The sequence below is a fragment of the Scyliorhinus torazame genome, chromosome 12, assembly GCF_047496885.1.
Source record: "Scyliorhinus torazame isolate Kashiwa2021f chromosome 12, sScyTor2.1, whole genome shotgun sequence".
NCBI classification, from domain to species: domain Eukaryota; kingdom Metazoa; phylum Chordata; class Chondrichthyes; order Carcharhiniformes; family Scyliorhinidae; genus Scyliorhinus; species Scyliorhinus torazame.
Window position 1 is genome coordinate 210200007 of NC_092718.1, and position 19693 is coordinate 210219699.

General features: G+C 53.7%; 1 protein-coding gene across 2 annotated transcripts in view; it reads right to left on the reverse strand.

Annotated features, from left to right (window-relative positions):
* Positions 1 to 19693, reverse strand: part of LOC140386940 (multidrug and toxin extrusion protein 1-like) — an 89995-nt gene that overhangs the window by 40388 nt on the left and 29914 nt on the right. For both annotated transcript variants that reach the window (XM_072469849.1, XM_072469850.1), the window contains exons 3-7: positions 16358 to 16426; positions 14187 to 14335; positions 10751 to 10793; positions 6682 to 6726; positions 4178 to 4275 (exon numbers count right to left, since the gene is read on the reverse strand). In XM_072469849.1, the coding sequence (XP_072325950.1) occupies positions 4178 to 4275; positions 6682 to 6726; positions 10751 to 10793; positions 14187 to 14335; positions 16358 to 16426 (404 nt within the window). The remainder of the gene's footprint in view (positions 1 to 4177; positions 4276 to 6681; positions 6727 to 10750; positions 10794 to 14186; positions 14336 to 16357; positions 16427 to 19693) is intronic.

A 19693-nucleotide genomic window follows, 5' to 3' on the forward strand; every position in this document is an offset into this window, starting at 1 on the left:
GTGTTGTTGGAGCTGCACTCATCCAGGCAAGTGGGGAGTATTCCATTACACTCCTGAATCACAACGTGTGCATTGACTGGAGAAGATAGGCTTGCTGTAGACCTGGGAGAGTGAGCCCCCTGGCAGATTTCTTTACTGGTATGTCAAGGAAAAAGAGTTCATTTGACCGCTTCATTTTTGAGCACAGGATGGAGGCCATTAAGTCATGCAAGGAAATGATTATAGGCTGCTGTGGATTTATGTACAGCAAAGGCATCATCCACATATCGGAAACATGCAAGTGGTAAGGGGTTAGGCGTCATTCTAACGCTTGAACGACCATGACTCTTTTGTAATATTTGACACTGAATCAGAGTGCAGGTGAGACAGCGGCAACGGAGACTTAAAATATTGGCCCTGCTGGTTTGTGGGAACTCAGTCGAAATTCTGATGGGGACCCAGGAGTAGAATTACTGTACGGCCTGGAGCATTTGCAGTCGACCGAACCATCGCCCGTGAACCGCAACAAAGCTCGCAGAGCCCCACCAGCCTCTACTCCTGGTTCGCTGAGTTAGGATGCCGCCAGTGGTGTGGTCCATTGCTCATCCCTCTCTTGGAAGAAGCGAGGTTGAGGGAGTGAATTTCAGGCCTTAAGGCCCAAGCAGCTGAAGAGACAGCTGCCAATGGTGGAGTGATTAAAAAATCGGGGGGGGGGGGGAGAGGGTGGGGGGGGGGGGGGGGGGTGGTGAGAAGCCAGAATCGGAGAGGCGAACGGATCTCAATGGATGGTCAATTTGGAGATGAAGACAGAGATCGAGAGGGTCAAGAAAATAGAGGGATTTCAAAACAAAGAGAGAACTTTAATATCCTCTTTCAATGGATTCAAACTTTGGGCTGAATTTTACTTGCCTCCGAAGAGCACATTTCATGCAAAGTGGGGAGGGGGGTGGGAATAACATAGGGCGGGCCCCCGTCCCACCACCTTGCCGCCCACCCTCGCGTTCTCTCCAATAATGCGGGCAGGTGTCGAAATCAGCAACCTGTCCGCCATATTTGGCTGAATAATTAATGGTCAATGATACTGCCCACTCTGTGACAGGAGTAGCCTCGCTTTGTCGGATGGTCCCAAACCCAGCCCAATTGTTCAGTGGGCATAAGCCCTTCTGGGCAATTGTCGCACGTATACCCTTTCCTGAGAACTTCAGCGCACCTTTGAGATACCCCCCAAATCCGATGGTAGGCAGTCTTGAAGTTACGGTTGAATCTATCATGCAGTAGCAACACATTGCGAGTTGGATACAGTTTTGGTAAATGTCATTTTAACTGCTCGATATTTCCCTGCTTTAGAATGCGCTGCCAACTGAGTGCTGTTCTGTGTATCGCCACGAGAGTGTGCCATGTTCAATGTACAATTGCAATGTGTTACGCTGAGGAAGAAGCTACATTTGTACCAGATTATAACCCGGCCGGAGGCCACGAGAGGAGTCTCAGGGGCATCACCTGAACATGATCTCCCCAGATGAGGGGGTAGAGTTACACTCATAAGCACGGGTTCACTGGGACTTGAATACCCCAGCCCAAGTTTGGGCCGGGCACAGGAGACCCTTGGGGGCGTAGGAGCTGTATTTAGTAGGTTAAATAAATATTGAGCTTTCGAACAGTCATCGCTTCTGTGTGGTCGCTCGCCCGGACTTTGAGCAGAGCACACACGCACTGCTCTGATGCCTCCTAGCTGTGTACGCTACATATCACTGGTCTCATGTGCACAGTCTTAATAAGTGAACCCAGAACATGTTTGCCAAACCCCTCATTTAAAAAAATATAAATTTAATGTACCCAATGTTCTTTTCCCGATTAAGGGGCAATTTAGCGCGGCCAGTCCACCTACCCTGCACATCTTTGAGTTGTGGGGGGCGAGACCCACGCAGACACAGGGAGCATGCGCAAACTCCACGCGGACAGTGACCCGGGGCCGGGATTGAACCCGGGACCTCGGCGCCGTGAGGCAGCAGTGCTAACCACTGCGCCACCGTGCCGCTCCCCCCCAGGTAAACCCCTCATGAGTGATCGGTGTATCGTTGTACCAACATGGCAATTATGTCCAGTGTTCTTTGTTAAACTTGTGCAGGTTCCAAATGCAATAGGGAATGAGAAGGGGGATTAACCCTGACTGCTCTCAGAGTTAGGGAATTTTACTTCCCAGCAGGTGAATGTTCAGGCCAACACACCTGTGCCAGTTGTCTGAAAGAGCTATCCGCCCCTTTACCTTTCCCTAAACCTTATCTATAGAGGTTACTATACTTTCACTGTTGTTTCTTGTAGGGTCGTGCATGTTGTATTAACCCTCCGTGTAAAATAATCTCCAAAATTCTCCCTGTATATTTAGATTGTGAATTTAAATCACTACAGTGCAGAAGGAGACATTCAACCCACTGACCCTCTGAAAGAGCACCCTACATAGGCCCACTCTCCTGCCGTCTTCCCATAAGCCTATAACCCCGCCTAACCTTTGGACACACTCAGGGGCAATTTAGCGTGGCCAATCCACCTAACCTGCACATCTTTGGACTGTGGGAGGAAACCGGAGCACCCGGAGGAAACTCACGCACACACAGGGAGAACGTGCAGACTCCGCACAGACAGTCACACGAGTCCGGAATGGAACTCGGGTCCCTGGCGATGTGAGGCAGCAGTGCTAACCACCGTGCCGCCCAATGTATCCTTTTAATTCCTGGACTGAATACCCACTGGAAACAAATGACCTCATTGAAACATTTGGGGCGGGATTCTCCGTCTCACCGCATCAGCTTTCTGGTGAGGCACGCCCCAGCCGGCCGCGGGATCCCTCGTCCGGGCAGCAGGCCAATGGGGTTTCCCATTGTGGGCGCCCCTCACGCCATCGGGAAATCTAGGGGGCATGAGTTCACTGCCGGCGGAGCGGAGGATCCGCCAATGGAGAATCTGGCCCTTTGTCATTTGACCATCCTTGTCACATCTCCTCCTGAACCCTCAGCCCTCATTAAAAGAGCCTCGATTTCCCTCCCTCGCCTCTTGTCATGCCTGAAGCCTCTCACTTGTGGCATCACGAACATCCTCTGTTACACTTTCAGATCCTTAATCTCTTTCCTGGTGTGCAACGTGGCAGAACCAGACACAATTTATTCCAGCTGCAGTCTACATTCGAACAAGAACAGGATTGACCAAAGGCGAGAGGTTGGCCACACTGTGTGCCGCTTTTGTGACCCGGTGGAGAATCCAGTTGAGAATGGGATGGTGGGAAGGGGAAAATTAAATATTGTCGGGAGTGGGAGTGAGGTTTGGCTAATGAAAAATGAGCTACAATGTGTTGGCCAACTCAGAAGATGGAACTGCAATGAAAGCCCATACTTGTGGTAAACCACTGTTAGCATATTATATGTATTGTGGTAAACTGTTACTGTACTACATGTATTGTGGTAAACCACTGCCTGATAGCTCCGCCTCCCCTCGGGCTCGGTATAAAGGTGGCTGACCCCCGGGCCTGCCTCAGTTCGGGATCAGAGGCCAGGAGGCTTTCTGTTAAGCTTATTAAAGCCTCAGTTTCGTTCACTGCTCGTCTTGTGATTATTGATGGCACATCAATACTGCACCTGGAAAGGGATACCAAGTGGAAATTCCGATGCTGCTATGCATGTGCGACTGAAAATGGAGTTCATGTGAGACATGAGTTCAGAGTACTGGGATCTTCTTCATATTCCAAACCAGACTCCTGTCCTGCCGATCTGTGAGGCAAGCACATCTGCTGCCGACGCAGTCAGAGTGGCACCAATATTGTATAAAACTCTGATGCTCATTTTATCACTCTTATCGCCCCCCCCCTGCCCCCCGCCCCCACCACCCCCCGCCCCCCCCCCCCCCCCCCCCCCCCCCGCCCCCAGTCCCCACCCCCGCCCAGCCATCCCTTTGAAGCAAACAAAGTGCAAAACAAAGACAAGAAGAAACGTCACAATAGAAAGATCACCCATCAGCCGTGCGATCCTCCGCCGGCGGGATCCTCCGCTTTGCCGGCCGCTCACCCTCACCTGCGGGTTTCCCGACGGCGCGGGATGTCCCACAATGGGAAACCCCGTTGGCCGGTTGGCGGAACGGAGGATCCCGCCGCAGATGTTTATACTTCTAAATTTCCGTTGAAAGAAAAATAAAGTTATTTGCTACTTACTGCACGCCCAGAGCTAGGACATTCAACAGCAGATAGTTCACTAAAGCATTGAAAATGTTGGCTATGAAACCCGTGAGAATCTGTGGCATGGTGATGCCCTAGATAGAGAAGGAAACAAGACAGAGTCAGTCGGTTACTCATTGCCGTGCCAATTGAAGAGTAACATGGATGTGGCGAGGTGCCACCATGGGCATGGGCTGGGGTCTGCCAAGCGGGGGAGGTGGCCTGCCATTGGTCGCCAGTGGAATCTTACAGTCCCGCCAAAGACTAGCGTTTCGTATGGTTCGTCCGCTCCGTCATCGGGGAACCCACCGCGCGCAGGGGTCGGTGGGTGGGGTGGGGGAACTGGGGTGTCGCCTTCAGCGGGTCCGGAATGTCCCCCAGTGGGAAGGGGAGGAAATCCAGGCCCACAGTGGGGGCAGAAGGAATGTTTTGAAGGCCTGGAGGCTGGACCTTCATGATGTGCTGGGTGTTCTGGATCAGAAACAGGTCACCAACACTGGAAGTGGTGCAACTCTATTTTATTATAAGGTTAACGATATTAACATACTTGAACTGTGGGTAAATGCAATACCAGCTTTAACTGTTGACCCTTGCCTAGTCCTAACCAGTTGATGCACTCAGCACATGGTGAATGTCTGTGTTGCAGGCTGTGAGCTCTGTGCTCCGAGCTGGCTGCTGCTAGAATGAGCGGGAACTCTCCTGTCCCCTGTCTTTATAGTGCGAGTGCTCTCACTGGTGATTGGCTGCGGTGTTGTGTATGCTGATTGGTCCCACTGCATGTCCATCAGTGTGTGTCTGCACCATGATATACTGGTGTATATTATGACACTTCAAACCTATTCGAGGCTGAGTTGGACAGATCTCTGTGATGTAAAGGACCCGAGGGTCATGGGCCGGGATGCGGGGGCAGGACGGGGCGGGGGGGCAGACAGGAGAGTGGAGTTGAGGCCACAACCAGACCAACCTTTGACCTTTTTGACTGGTGGAGCAGGCTCAAATGCAGGTGTGGCATTATAAAATAATGCAATGTAAACTATACTCTACAGGTCATTAACCTCTTTAGGTTGAGACTAAATGCCACAGAGGAAAGGGGGGAAAAAAAGTAATCAAAGATTCGACACGAGGATGTGATCTTGCTGGAGCTAGACGCCAGTTCTGACTCAGTGGGCGCAATTCCGGAAGCATACGTGGCACTAAACACGAAACCGGAGAAGGATGGTAAAAAATTAATCAGGGTTTCCTTGCTCTGAAACCAATATGCTAAAATAGGAGCGTCAATGGCGGGTGGCACTGGGAGGCATAAACATGTTGGGCTAGATTCTCCGGTCGCCGACGCTCAAATCGCGTTCAGTGATTGACCGGAGAATCAAAATTCCGGGCCAAATCGGGGGCGGCACCGCGATGGTCCACCCCCTTCAAAGCAGCGTACTCCCGATGCTCCGCCCTGACCTGCCGAGTTCCCGATGGCGTGGGTCTCTCGTGGTCTCTTCCTGTCGGCTTGGCGGCTGTGGACTCAGCCCAGTGCCCCCACAGTCGGGGGAGGGCCGATCCGCGGGCAGCGGGGACTTTATCCGGGGCTCGGGGCACTGTGGGAGGGTGGTCCAGAACGCGCGAGCCGGCCAAAGGGGAGGCACTATTTTGCAGGCCGGGTCGGCGAGCGGCCGCCGCCATGTTGCACGGCCACGGACCCGACAATTCTCCAGGCCGTATCGGCAGCTAGAGCTGGGTGCTCTACGCTGCCTCCCTGCTAGCCCCCAGCTACACGGAGGGTCGGTGGCCGTTTTGCACCGAATCTTCGGGCATAAAGCACCACCGTTCCCACGCTGGCGTGAGGACATAGCCTCCCAGTCGGCGAATCCAGCCCGTTGTGTCTTCACCATCAAACAGCTCTCACTGGGTTCACGCGTTAATGAGCACTTTGAGGAGGTGGCAGAGCGGAACATTGTCAAATTAAAAATGAGCAGTTGACACTGGGCATCAGAGGACGGCGTGGTCAATTGGGCAAAACCACAGAAAGATTGAAAGGGCAAAGGAGGGACAGTTCATCTTAGTCAGCGTCATAAAGGAAATCATTTTGACTTTGGTAAAAAGGAAACATGTTGATACTGTCGCAGGGACAGAATAGAGCAAGTCATGGGAAAGTTGGATGTAGATTTGGGAGGTGACAAAAGGTTCAATTTGGGCTGGAAGGCTCGAGGGGGTTAATTTCCCTGAGGAGAGAGGTGGTGTCAACAGGTTGGAAAGAGAGAGTGACAGTACTTGAAGCGAGAGAACCATTAACAAGTCAACGAAAAAGTAAGCGGTGGACATTCTGAGATATCCGGGTTCAGTGTGAAGGTCAGTCACAGGCAACTCATTGTAATAGTCAACTGATGGTGATGGAATTGATCACCATAATAATCAAAATAAACAAATTAAAACTTGGGGATTTCGGCATATACATGAAACATTCATTAAAATTGATTTTCTGAAATGTATATATTAATACTCAGTGACTGTACCTGATTTTGAAGGTATCTCATCTCTAATTGATAAAGGAATACTGCCTAAGAACAAACATAGAAAAAAGTTACAGAAAGGAGGAAGAATTTACATTTACTTAGCACCTGCCACAATCTCAGGATACCCCAAAGCACTTTACTATCAATGGTGCCATATGACCATAAGACCATAAGACATAGAAGCAGAATTAGGCCACTCGGCCCATCGGGTCTGCTCCATCATTCAATCATGGCTGATATTTTCTCATCCCCATTCTCCAGCCTTCTCCCCATAACCCCTGATTCCCTTATGAATCAAGAACCTATCTATCTGTGTCTTAAAGACACTCAGTGATTTGGCCTCCGCAGCCTTCTGCAGCAAAGAGTTGCACAGATTCACCACCCTCTGGCTGAAGAAATTCCTCCTCATCGCTGTTTTAAAGGATCGTCCCTTTAGTCTGAGATGGTGCCCTCTGGTTTTAGTTTTTCCTACAAGTGGAAACATCCTCTCCACGTCCACTGTATCCAGGCCTCGCAGTATCCTGTAAGTTTCAATATGATCCCCCCTCACCCTTCTAAACTCCAACGAGTACAGACCCAGAGTCCTCAACCGTTCCTCAAACAACAAGCTCTTCATTCCAGGGATCATTCTTGTGAACCTCCTCTGGACCCTTTCCAATGCCAGCATGTACTTTCTTAGAAATGGGGTCGAAAACTGCCGAGGTGGAGATGGTTGATAGATTCCCAGGTGTAAACATCACCAACAATCTGTCCTGGTCCACCCATGTCGACCCGACAACTAAGAAAGCATAACAGCGCCTATACTTCCTCAGGAAATTAAGGAAATTTGGCATATCCACATTGACTCTTATGAATCTTTGCAGATGCACCATAGAAAGCATCCTATCGGGGCTGCATCACAGCCTGGTATGGCAACTGTTCGGCCCAAGACCGTAAGAAACTACAGAGAGTCGCGAACACCGCCCAGTCCATCACGCGAACCAGTCTCCCATCCATTGACTCTGTCTACACCTCCCGCTGCCTGGGGAAAGCGGGCAGCATAATCAAAGACCCCTCCCACCTGGGTTACTCTCTCTTCCATCGGGCAGAAGATACTAAGTCTGAGAACATGCACTAACAGTTTCAAAACAACTTGTTCCCCGCTGTTACCAGAGTGACCCTCTTAGGGTCTGAACTGATCTTATGGACTGAACTGATCTTTCTATGCATCTTCTCTACACATTTGTAGCACTATACACAGTATACTTCACCCACTGTCTATGTTTATGTATTTTCATTTTATAGCCTCATGTATTTATCATATGTTCCATGTTTTCATATATATGGAGCGATCTATCTGGACTTTACGCAGAACAATACTTTTCATTGTACCTCGGGACACGTGATAATAAATCTAACTCTAATCTAATCTATGCAATCTACAGCCAGCCAGATCCCAGAAATGGCACGGTAATAATGAATAGACAATCTGTTGTCACCAGACAAAAAGCCGCAAATTAAGCCAAGGAAAGTAAGCGGAATGTCTTCATGGTGGGGTCAAAAGATTAATCATTTCGCTGAACTCCCAAACGGTAACTTCAGCAAACAAACCCACCATTGCTCTCTGAATAAAGCTCTTTGTGAAACTGGATATGGTCCAAGGCCAGGAATTTCCACTCCTGTCGTTCCCGTGTGGGTTTGGTGATTGTGGTGTTGGGTGCTCTGAGGTACAGATGAGCCAACACGGTTGTATTTGGTACAACGTTGTTTTATTCTAACATGCTATTTACAGTTCTGTCTTGATACTCTGCACGTGGTGACTCCCTGAGTGTGTTGTTAATCAGGTCCTGTCCTTGTCCTGGTCTCTAGATGGACTGGCCACCAGGTGTCGTGGTTCTTCTCTTATACTGTCTCTGTCCTTGTCTGTGATTGGCTGTGGTGTTGTGTGTGCTGATTTGTCTGTTGGTCTGTCTATCATGATGTGTGTGTTTGAATATCATGACAGTGATGGGAGTAGAAGGTCTCGTGAGAATCCCTGGCACTGTCCCCGGGGACACCATGTGGGCATGTTTTTTTCCGACTAGTGGGAGGAAACCGGAGCACCCGGAGGAAACCCACGCAGACACGGGGAGAACGTGCAAACTCCACACAGACAGTCACCCAAGGCCGGAATCGAACCCGGGTCCCTGGCGCTGTGAAGCAACAGTGCTAACCACTGTGCCACCGTTTAGATTGTTCATGTGCTTTAGTTCATTAGCAACAGTGTGTTAACTATCCACGCTGTCGCGTTGGGTGTTCTGATGTACAAACGATCCAAGTCGGCTGGAGATGGTGTAACTCAATTTTATTAAATACTTAACTGTAACAGCACACTGCTAACTTGGTGCATTACCAGCTAATCTGTGGACCCTGTCCTATCACTATCTGGGTGAGGCACTCAGCACATGGTGAATGTCTGAGTGGCAGGCTCTGAGCTCGGTGCTCTGAGCTGGCTGCTGCTGGAATGAACGGGAACTGTAGTGTCCCCTGTTTTTATAGTGCTTGTGCTCTCACTGGTGATTGGCTGCGAGGTTATGTGTGTGTTGGTTGGTCCAACTGCCTGTCCATCAGTGTGTGTTTGATTGCACCATGATATGCTGATCTAAATATCATGACACACGCCACTTCAGATGAAGCTGAATGGAAGCTCGCGGATCAGCATGTTTCAATCAGGCACAAGTTCAGATCATAAATTCTGCCCCCATACTGTACGGGTTGATTCGGTTTATGCCTCCTCCAGAGCCACGGCCTCAACCACCTAGAAGGACAAGGGCAGCAGACACATGGGAACACCACCACCTGGAGGTTCTCCTCCAAGTTACTCACCATCCTGACGGAAGTATATCGCCGTTCCTTCAGCGTCGCAGATAGCAGCACAGTGGGTGTACCTACACCCCATTGACTGCAGCGGTTCGAGAAGACAACTTACCACCACCTTCTCAAGGCCAAATTAGGGAGGGGCAATATTCTGGCCGAGCCAGCGAAGCCCACAATCCTCGAATTCATAAAGAAAAAAACCATCTTTTATTTTCTTACTTGTCCCCTTCCCTGCTACCTCGTATCATTACCCCATTCATTAGTGAGAGCTGAAATCTCCGGCCGTTCCCGGCAGCGGGATTCTCCGCCCGTTCCCGGCAGTGGGATTCTCCAGTCGTTCACGACAGCGGGATTCTCCGCCCGTTCCCGGCAGCGGGATTCTCCGCCCGTTCCCGGCAGCGGGATTCTCCGGTCGTTCCCGGCAGCGGGATTCTCCGCCCGTTCCCAGCAGTGCGATTCTCCGCCCGTTCACGGCAGTGGAATATTCCGCCCATTCCCAGCAGCCGGATTCTCCGCCCGTTCCCGGCAGTGCGATTCTCCGCCCGTTCACGGCAGTGGAATATTCCGCCCATTCCCAGCAGCCGGATTCTCCGCCCGTTCCCGGCAGCGGGATTCTCCGGTCGTTCACGGCAATGGGATATTCCGGCCGTTCCCGGCAGCGGGATTTTCCGGCCGTTCCCGGCAGTGCGATTCTCCGCCCGTTCACGGCAGCGGGATTTTCCGGCCGTTCCCGGCAGTGCGATTCTCCGCCCGTTCCCGGCAGTGCGATTCTCCGCCCGTTCACAGCAGTGGGATATTCCGCCCGTTCCCAGCAGACGGACTCTCCGGTGCCGCGGCGGTCAATGGGAGATTCGGCTGAGCTCCGAATTCTCCTTACTCGCTGCCCGGACCCACAACAGAGAATCCCGGCCTTAATCTCTGCTGCTTTCCACTCTAGCCACAGACTTTCCCTTTTGTTCTTTCCTCTCCTCCCACATTTTCTTGCCTCTGTACTTGCGGAAAATCTTTTGTATCTCCTTTTGCCGTTCCTAAGGAAACAATAACGCTGGTTCCCACTCTGCAGGTGACACCAGGCCTGTTGGGTTTTCCCAGCATTCATCTAAAGAGAACCAAGGATAGCATCTCTCCTGAAAGTGTAGTAACACGGCCCAATATTCCCAGTTTTTAATTCCCGCTTTCCAGCATTGACAGAATTTCACTTTTGTTATGGGTGCGTTCATTGCAAATTACTCACAGGGAGGGCAGGCACAAATATCATGACGTATGTACTGGTCAACCTGTTTGAGGAAGAGGAGAGGCTGTCACTATTAGGAAAACATCCAAGACAGGCATGAATGGACACAAACTCAAGTGCTGAGGTCAAGAATTACATTGAAACAACAGCGAATGACGATTTGAGAAGGGAGGGTTTTAGGCCATGGGCGCGATGAGAATCGGCGGGGGCAGCGTGAATCCCGCCCCCGCCGTGTCCCGAATTCTCCCCCACCGGAGATTCGGCGGGGCGGGAATCGCGCCGTGCCGGTCGGCGGAAATCCCCCGGCGATTCTCTGGTCCGCGATGGGCCGAAGTCCCACTGCTGTCATGCCAGTCCCGCCAGCGTGAATCAAACCTTCTACCTTACCGGCGGGACTGGCAGCGTGGGCAGGCTCCAGGGCCTGGGGGGGGGGGGGGGGGGGGGCGGCATGGGGCGATCTGGCCCCGGGGGGGGGTGCGATCGGGGCCCACCAATCCGCGGGTGGGCCTGTGCCATGGAAGCACTCTTTTTCTTCCGCCTCGGCCATAGCCTCCGCGATGGCCGATGCGGAAGTGACCCCCCCCCACTCTGCGCGTGCGCGGGGATGATGTCAGCAGCCGCCGATCGGCGGAGTCCCTTCGGCCCCGGCTGGCGTGGCGCCAAGGACGTTTCCTGCTGGCCGGCGGCGCGCCAACCACTCCGGCGCGGGCATGGCCCCTCAAGGTGAGGGCTTGGCCTCTAAAGGTGCGGAGAAATCCGCACATTGGGCGGCCCGACCTTCCGCCGGGACCCCCCGCCCCCTGGGTAGGGGAGAATCCCGGCCCTTCCCTCCGCCAACAATGGCGCGAACCAGTCCGGCATTGCGCCGCCCCAAAGGAGCGGAATCCTCCACCCCTTGAGCGGCCGAGCCCTAACCTTGACGGGCTAGGCCCGCGCTAGACTGATTTCCGCCCCGCCAGCTGGCGGAAAAGGCCTTTGGTGCCCCGCCAGCTCGCGCGGAAATGACATTGCCGGGCGGCGCATGCGCGGGAGCGTCAGCGGCCACTCACGGCATCCCCGCGCATGCGCAGTGGAGGGAGTCTCTTCCGCCTCCGCCATGGTGGAGACCGTGGCGAAGGCGGAAGGAAAAGAGTGGCCCCACGGCACAGGCACGCCCGCGGATCGCAGGCCAGGCCACCGTGGGGGCATCCTCCGGGGCCAGATCGCCCCAGATTTACGTAGAATTTACAGTGCAGTATGAGGCTATTCGGCCCATCGAGTCTGCACCTGGCCCTTGGAAAAAGCACCCTGCTTAAGTCCACACCTCCACCCTATCCCCGTAACCCAGCAACCCCAGCTAACCATTTTGGACACTAAGGGCAATTTAGCATGGCCAGTCCACCTAACCTGCACATCTTTGGACTGTGGGAGGAAACCGGACCACCCGGAGGAAACCCACGCACACGCGGGGAGAACGTGCAGACTCCGTACAGACAGTGACCCAAGCCGGGAATCGAACCTGGGACCCTGGTGCTGTGAAGCAACAGTGCTAACCACTGTGCTACCGTGCCACCATGAAGCAACAGCTCCGAGAGCGTAGCACTCACTCAATACTGCATTGGATTGTCAACCTTGATTTCTATGTTCAGGACCTGGCGTGAGACTTGAACCCGCAGCCACAGACAAAATGTGATTGTTGCCGGCTTTCTAAGGCTTATGGCCTGGTGGTGCCCAGAGGGTTGTGAATCTTTGGAATTCTCTACACAGAGGGCTGTGGAAGCTCAGTCACTGAGTGTGCTTGAAGCAGAGATTGACAGATTTCTGATTCACAATAATGTGAAGAGTTATGGGGATAGCGGGTTTGACCAGCCATGATTATATTGATGGCAAAGCAGGCTCGAAGGGCTAAATGGCCTACTCCTGATTCTATGCAAGCACATTGAATCATAGAATTTACAATGCAGAAGGAGGCCATTCGGCCTATCGTGTCTGCACCGGCCCTTGGAAAGAGCACCCCACCCAAGCCCACGCCTCCACCCTATCCCCGTAACCCCACCTCACCTTTTTGGACACTAAGGGCAATTTAGCGTGGCCAATCCACCTAACCTGCACATCTTTGGACTGCAGGAGGAAGCCGGAGAACCCGGAGGAAACCCACACACACACAGGGAGAACGTGCAGACTCCGCACAGACAGTGACCCAAGCTGGGAATCGAACCCGGGACCCTGGAGCTGTGAAGGAACAGTGCTAACCACTGTGCTACAATGCTGCCATTGGAGATGGATGTTTGCAAGTTGGTGCAAGCTGGAATAAAGGCAACAGAACTTCGGATGAGTGGTGACGTTCATGGAGGGTGGTTGGGGAGAGGTTGACCAGGAGAGGATTGGAAATGTTGAATGTGGAACGCCACAGGTATGGACCAGTGTTTTAATAACAGTTATGCTGAGGCAGGGGGTGGGGGGGGGGGGGGGGGGGGAGACAGGGGGTATTGCCGAGGTACCAGTCCGCGGTCTTGGAGAGTGTACAGAGGGGATGCTCAGCTCAGCATCAAAAAGGACGGCAAGGTGCAGACAACCTGGTCCTGATTCAGAAAACAGCCAAGGACAGATAGAGGGGCCAGGAATGGAGCCTGTGTATAACCTCAGCATATGATAAAAGCGTGAGCTTAGAACTGGTCCAACCTGGCCAGTGATACACTGCCATTGGTAAGCTCCACCAGGACAGGTAATCGTTTAAAAACGTTTACATGCAGACACCATGGGCAAAATTCTCCGGTATCGGCGCGATGTCCGCCGACTAGTGCCCAAAATGGCGCAAATCAGTCGGGCATTGCGCCACCCCAAAGGTGCGGAATGCTCCGCATCTTGGGGGGCCGAGCCCCAACCTTAAGGGGCTAGCTGGCGGAAAAGGTCTTTGGTGCCCGCCAGCTGGCGCGGAAATGACATGCCGGGCGGCCGCTGACGGCATTCCCGCGCATGCGCAGTGGAACGAGTCTCTTCCGCCTCCGCCATGGTGGAGACCGTGGCGAAGGCGGAAGGGAAAGAATGCCCCCATGGCACAGGCCCGCCCGCGGATCGGTGGGCCCCGATCGCGGGCCAGGCCACCGTGGGGGCACCCCCCGGAGCCAGATCGCCCCGCGCCCCCCCCAGGACCCCGGAGCCCACCCGCGCCGCCTTGTCCCGCCGGAAAGGTAGGTGGTTTAATCTACGCCGGCGGGACAGGCATTTTAGCGGCGGGACTTCGGCCCATCCGGGCCGGAGAATCGCGGGGGGGGGGGACGCCAACCGGCGCGGCGTGATTCCCGCCCCCGCCGAATATCCGGTGCCGGAGAATTCGGCAACCGGCGGGGGGCGGCATTCACACCAGCCCCCGGCGATTCTCCGACCCGGCGGGGGGACGGAGAATCTCGCCCCTCTTGTTTTTATTTATTTTGCAGCAAAATATAAAGACTCTTACTTGGCCACCTCGGGAGACTGCTTGAAAGCCAACAGGATGTTTTCCGTGTTAATGAAGATGGCCCAGCAGGGAAAGCAGGCTATCATGAGAATGAGGATCCCTCTTTGGAGGATCACTCCGATTCGCTTCAGGTTCTTGCTGCCAAATGTCTGAAACACAGAAGAGAATTTAACATTGTTTAACATGGCGGCACAGTGGTTAGCACTGCTGCCTCACAGCACCAGGGACCCGGGTTCAATTCTGACCTTGGGTGACTGGAATTTGCACGTTCTCCCCGTGTCTGTGTGGGTTTCCTCCGGGTGCTCCGGTTTCCTCCCACAATCGAAAGGTGTGCAGGTTAGGTGGACTGGTCGTGCTATTTTGTCTAAAGATGTGCAGGTGAGGTTAAGGGGTTATTGGGATAGGGCTCTTTGAGAAGATCAGTGCAGACTCAATGGGTTGAATAGCTTCCTTCTGCATTGTAGGGATTCTATGATCGTCTGTATTTTTCTGCCTTTTGATGATTTGCGAGGGTAACAGAACCTTTCCCAATGACATTAAAGAAATTGATCATTGCATTTACTGTTCCTAACTCAACACCCCTGTAATTGGGTTCTTGTTGAATATTCTTCTTGATCAATTGGGAGGAATCAGGGGCGAGATTCTCCGAACCCCCGCCGGGTCAGAGAATCGCCGGGGGTTGGCGTGAATCCCGCCCCCGCCGGTTGCCGAATTCTCCGGCACCGGAGATTCGGCGGGGGCGGGAATCGCGCCGCGCCGGTTGGCGGGCCCCCCCGCTCGATTCTCCGGCCCGGATAGGCCGAAGACCCGCCGCTAAAATGCCTGTCCCGCCGGCGTAGATTAAACCACCTACCTTACCGGCGGGACAAGGCGGCGTGGGCGGGCTCCGGGGTCCTGGGGGGGGGCACGGGGCGATCTGGCCCCGGGGAGTGCCCCCACGGTGGCCTGGCCCGTGATCGGGGCCCACCGATCCGCAGGCGGGCCTGTGCCGTGGGGGCACTCTTTCCCTTCTGCCTTCGCCACGGTCTCCACCATGGCGGAGGCGGAAGAGACTCCCTCCACTGCGCATGCGCGGGAATGCCGTCAGCAGCCGCTAACGCTCCCGCGCATGCGCCGCCCGGAGATGTCATTTCCGCGCCAGCTGGTGGGGCACCAAAGGCCTTTTCCGCCTGCTGGCGGGGCGGAAATCCGTCCGGCGCGGGCCTAGCCCCTTAAGGTTGGGGCTCGGCCCCCAAAGATGCGGAGCATTCCGCACCTTTGGGGCGGCGCGATGCCCGACTGATTTGCGCCGTTTTGGGCGCCAGTCGGCGGACATCGCGCCGATACCGAAGAATTTCGCCCCAGAGGTCGTTTTAAGTGGATGCATTGCTGGATATTCAAAATAAGGGCCAGAACATGCCAGCTACTCACGGCAGTGGAATCTATCAGTCCTGTCAACAGTGCACCACTGCCGTGCGGGGGCAGTTCTGGGACCATCCCGCCCACTAGTAACATCACCTGGGACTGTAACACAATGTACAAATGATTACGTTTCAGACCCTGGGTGCAGAAGCTTAAAGGAAATCTGAACCATCATGTGGTTCTGAAATAATCTTTTAACCCATGGACCACAGTAATGATAATAATAATCTTTTTAGTCACAAGTAGGCTTACATTAACCGTGCAATTAAGTTACTGTGAAAGGCCTCTAGTCGCCACACCTCCGGCACCTGTTCGGGTACACAGAAGGGGAATTCAGAATGTCCAATTCACCTAACAAGCAAGTCTTTCGGAACCTGTGGGGGGAAACCGGAGCGCCCGGAGGAAACCCACGCAGACACGGGGGAGAACGTGCAGACTCCGCACAGACAGTGACCTAAGCCGGGAATCGAACCTGGGACCCTGGCGCGGTGAAGCGATAGTGCGAACCACTGTGCTACCGTGCTGCCCATACTGATAAATTACAATGTTTTGATCATATTTCCTGAAGGTGGGAGCTGCTGGAGATTTTCAAAATGTTGGGCAGTTCTGAAGGAGCTCATTGAAGAAAATTGGCAACTGGGAATTAAAACTTCAAAATCATCATGCCAAGTATGGAGGGAGAGAGGCCTTATTCATCTCTGTGGCAACAGAATAATGTTGGTTTTACGAGGATTTCATCATCAAACAAGTTGGAGTGTAACTGCACTTACCTGAGAGATGAGTGTGTCACAAGCTATTGATAACCCCGCACCGACTGAGATACCTGATACATTGACCATCTGAAATCAGTTAAAGAGGAAAACGGAGACAGAATAATTTGGCTGAAAATGCCAAAAGGGTACAACAAAAACAATTTTCTTTCTCTTTCCAATCCAAACCCCAAAGCTGTCCGTGTTTCTTCCCTCTGTACTTGAGAGTCCTCCGACCTCACTTGGGTACGTTTGCTCCGGATTCAGCAAATCGCCTATAACTACCCTAAACGACCATCCGGGCAACAGCAACACAAACAGAATCTATCGTTTATACAGCACTGTTCACACAGAAAAACGTTCCCATGGGTTTCACACAGGTGGAAGAGAAATGAGCACTGTGCCAAAGAAGGCTCTGGGGACCCAGATTTGAATCCCACAATGGATTGCCATTGAAAAAAAACACTATTATTGGGTGGCACGTTGGCACAGTGGTTAGCATTGCTGCCTGAGGCACTGAAGATCCGGGTTCGATCTCGGCCGCGGGTCACTGTCAGTGTGGAGTTTGCACATTCTCCCCGTGTCTGTGTGGGTTTCACCCCCACAACCCAAAGATGTGCAGGGTAGGTGGATTGGCCACGTTAAATTGCCCCTCAATTGGAAAAAAATAATAGGGTACTCTAAATCTAAAAAAAAGACAGATAAAATGGCAACAAGGCAAATATAATGGCTCTTTGCTTAAATGCACATAGCATTCGGCACTAAATTAATGGGTATGACCGTATGGCCATTACAGAGACCTGGGGTTACAGGGAGATATAAACTGGGAAGTAAATATTCAGGGGTAGTTACTATTCTTCAGGACAGGCAGGAAGAAAATGGTGGTGGGGTAGCTTTGTTAGTGCGAGATGGAATAAGGAATTGGGCACTGGTCTTGGATTGGAAGATGTAGAATCCATATGGGAGGAGGTAAGAAATAACAAGGCGAAGAAGACATTGGTGGGAGTAGTCCGTAGGCTCTTTTACAGTAGCTACGCTGTAAGGCAGAGAATATATTAGGAGATAATAGGGAATGTAAAAAAGGCAGTACTTTAGTCATGGGTGATTTTAATCTTCCTGTAGATTCGGTAAAATCAAATTGGCAGAGGTAGCCATGAGGAAGAATTAATAGAGTGCGTCCAGAACAGTTTCCTGGAACAATGGGCGGGATTCTCCACTCCCGCACCGAAGTGGCCGTGCCGTCGTGAGCGCCGTCCAGGTTCACGACGGCGCGAAACGGCCCCGATCCCGACCGATTCAGGCCCTGACAATGGGCCAGGATCGGGGCCGCGTCATCTACACGCGCCAGGCCTTGTCGCCCGCGTAAAGGCGGCGCCGCATAGATGACGTGGCCTGCGCCGCATAACGGGCGTCATCCGCGCATGCGCGGGTTGGCCAGCGCCAACCCGCGCATGCGTGGTTGCCGTCCTCTCTAATTCCGCCCCGCAAGAAGATGTCTGACGGATCTTGTGGGGCCGGGAAGGAAGGAGGTCCTCCTTCAGAGAGGACGGCCCGACGATCGGTGGGCACCGATCGCGGGCCACCCCACATTTGAGGTACCCCCCGGTGCAGGATCCCCCCTCGCCCCCCCGCAGGCCGCCCCCCCCCCAGCGTTCACGCACCGCTCACAACGGCAGCGACCAGGTGTGGACGGCGCCGGGGGGAACCCGCCATTTTGGCCTGGCCACTCGGCCCATCCGGGACTGAGAATAGCGGGGGTGCCGGAGAATCGCCATTTTGTGTGTCTCCGGCGATTCTCTGGCCTGCGGCCCGCGAAACTCGACCGGGCCGTTCCCGCCGCTTGGGAGAATAGCGGGAGGGCGTCGGACCGGCGTCCCGGGAGATTTTGGCGGTCCAGGCGATTCTCCCAACCGGCGCGGGAGTGGAGAATTGCGCCCAATATGTTGTGGATCCAACCATGGATCAGGCTATTTTGGATTTGGGAATATGTTAAGAGGCAGGTTTAATAAACAGAGTAAAAGATCCCTGAGGAAGCAGTGACCGTAACGCGGTGGGATTTAGTTTTCAATTTGAGAGTGAGAAACCTGGGTCAGAAACAACTGTGCTACACTTAAATAAGGGTAAAGGTAAAGGAATGAGGGCAGAGTTGGCTGGAGTGGACTGGGAAAGGAGTGGAGCAGGAAAGGAGGTTGATCAACAATGGCAGACGTTACTGAAAATAGCTCATGGCTCAAAACAAAGATTTATCCCAGTGAGGAAGACAGATTCTAGGAAGGTGATGAAGGGGATGCTAAACTAAAGAAGTGAAGGATGGTCTTAAACTGAAAGAAAAAACATTCTGTGGCAAGGATTAGTGATAATCCAGAGGCACGTGAAAGTTTTAAAAACAAACAAAAGGTATTGGCCGGGATTCTCCGCTATCCGGCGGAGCGGGCCGTACCGTGGCCGAGGAGTGGCGTGAACCACTCTGGCGTCGGGCTGCCCGGAAGGTGCGGAATCCTCTGCACCTTGAGGGGCTAGGCTGGCGCCGGCGGGGTTGCCGCCGCGCCAGCCAGCATGGAAGGGCTTGGCGCAGTGCCAACCAGTGCTGAAGGGCCTCCGCCGGCCGGCGCGAGTTGGCGCATGCGTGGGAGTGCCAGCGTGTGCTGGCGTCACCCCAGTGCATGCGCGCGGGGGGGGGGGGTCTTCTCCGCGCGGGCCATGGCGGAGGTTGACAGCAGCCTGCGCGGAGGAAAAGAGTGCCCCCCACGGCACAGGCCTGCCTGCGGATCGGCGAGCCCCGATCGTGGGCCAGGCCACTGTGGGAGCACCCCCCGGGACCAGTGCCCCCCACGCCCCCCCGGAGGACTCTGCAGGCCGCCCGTGGAGCCAGGTACCACCGGTACGGATCTGGTTTGATTTACGCCGGCAGGACCGGCCGAAAACAGGCGTCCGCTCGGCCCATCGCGGGTCGGAGAATCGCCGCTGGGGGGGGGGTCACTGCCAGTGACCGCCGACCGGCGCAGCGTGATTCCCGCCCCCACCAAAACCCTGGCGCCGGAGAATTTGGCAGTCGCCGGCGGGGCAGGATTCACGCCGCCCCCCCCCGGTGATTCTCCGACCCAGCAGGGGGTCGCAGAATCCTGCCCCTGGAGGGATTTTCTTATGAGGGGAGGTTGAGTAGGTAGGGCTTGTACTCATTGGAGTTTAGGATAATGAGAGGTAATCTTATTGAGGCATCTTGGATTCTCAGAGAGATTGACAGGGTAGATGAAAGAAGATGTTTCCCCTTGTGGGACAGTCTATGGCCAGAGGGCCGAATCTCAGAGTAAGGAGTCACCCGTTTAAGACAGAGGTGAGGAGTTTCTTCTCTCAGAG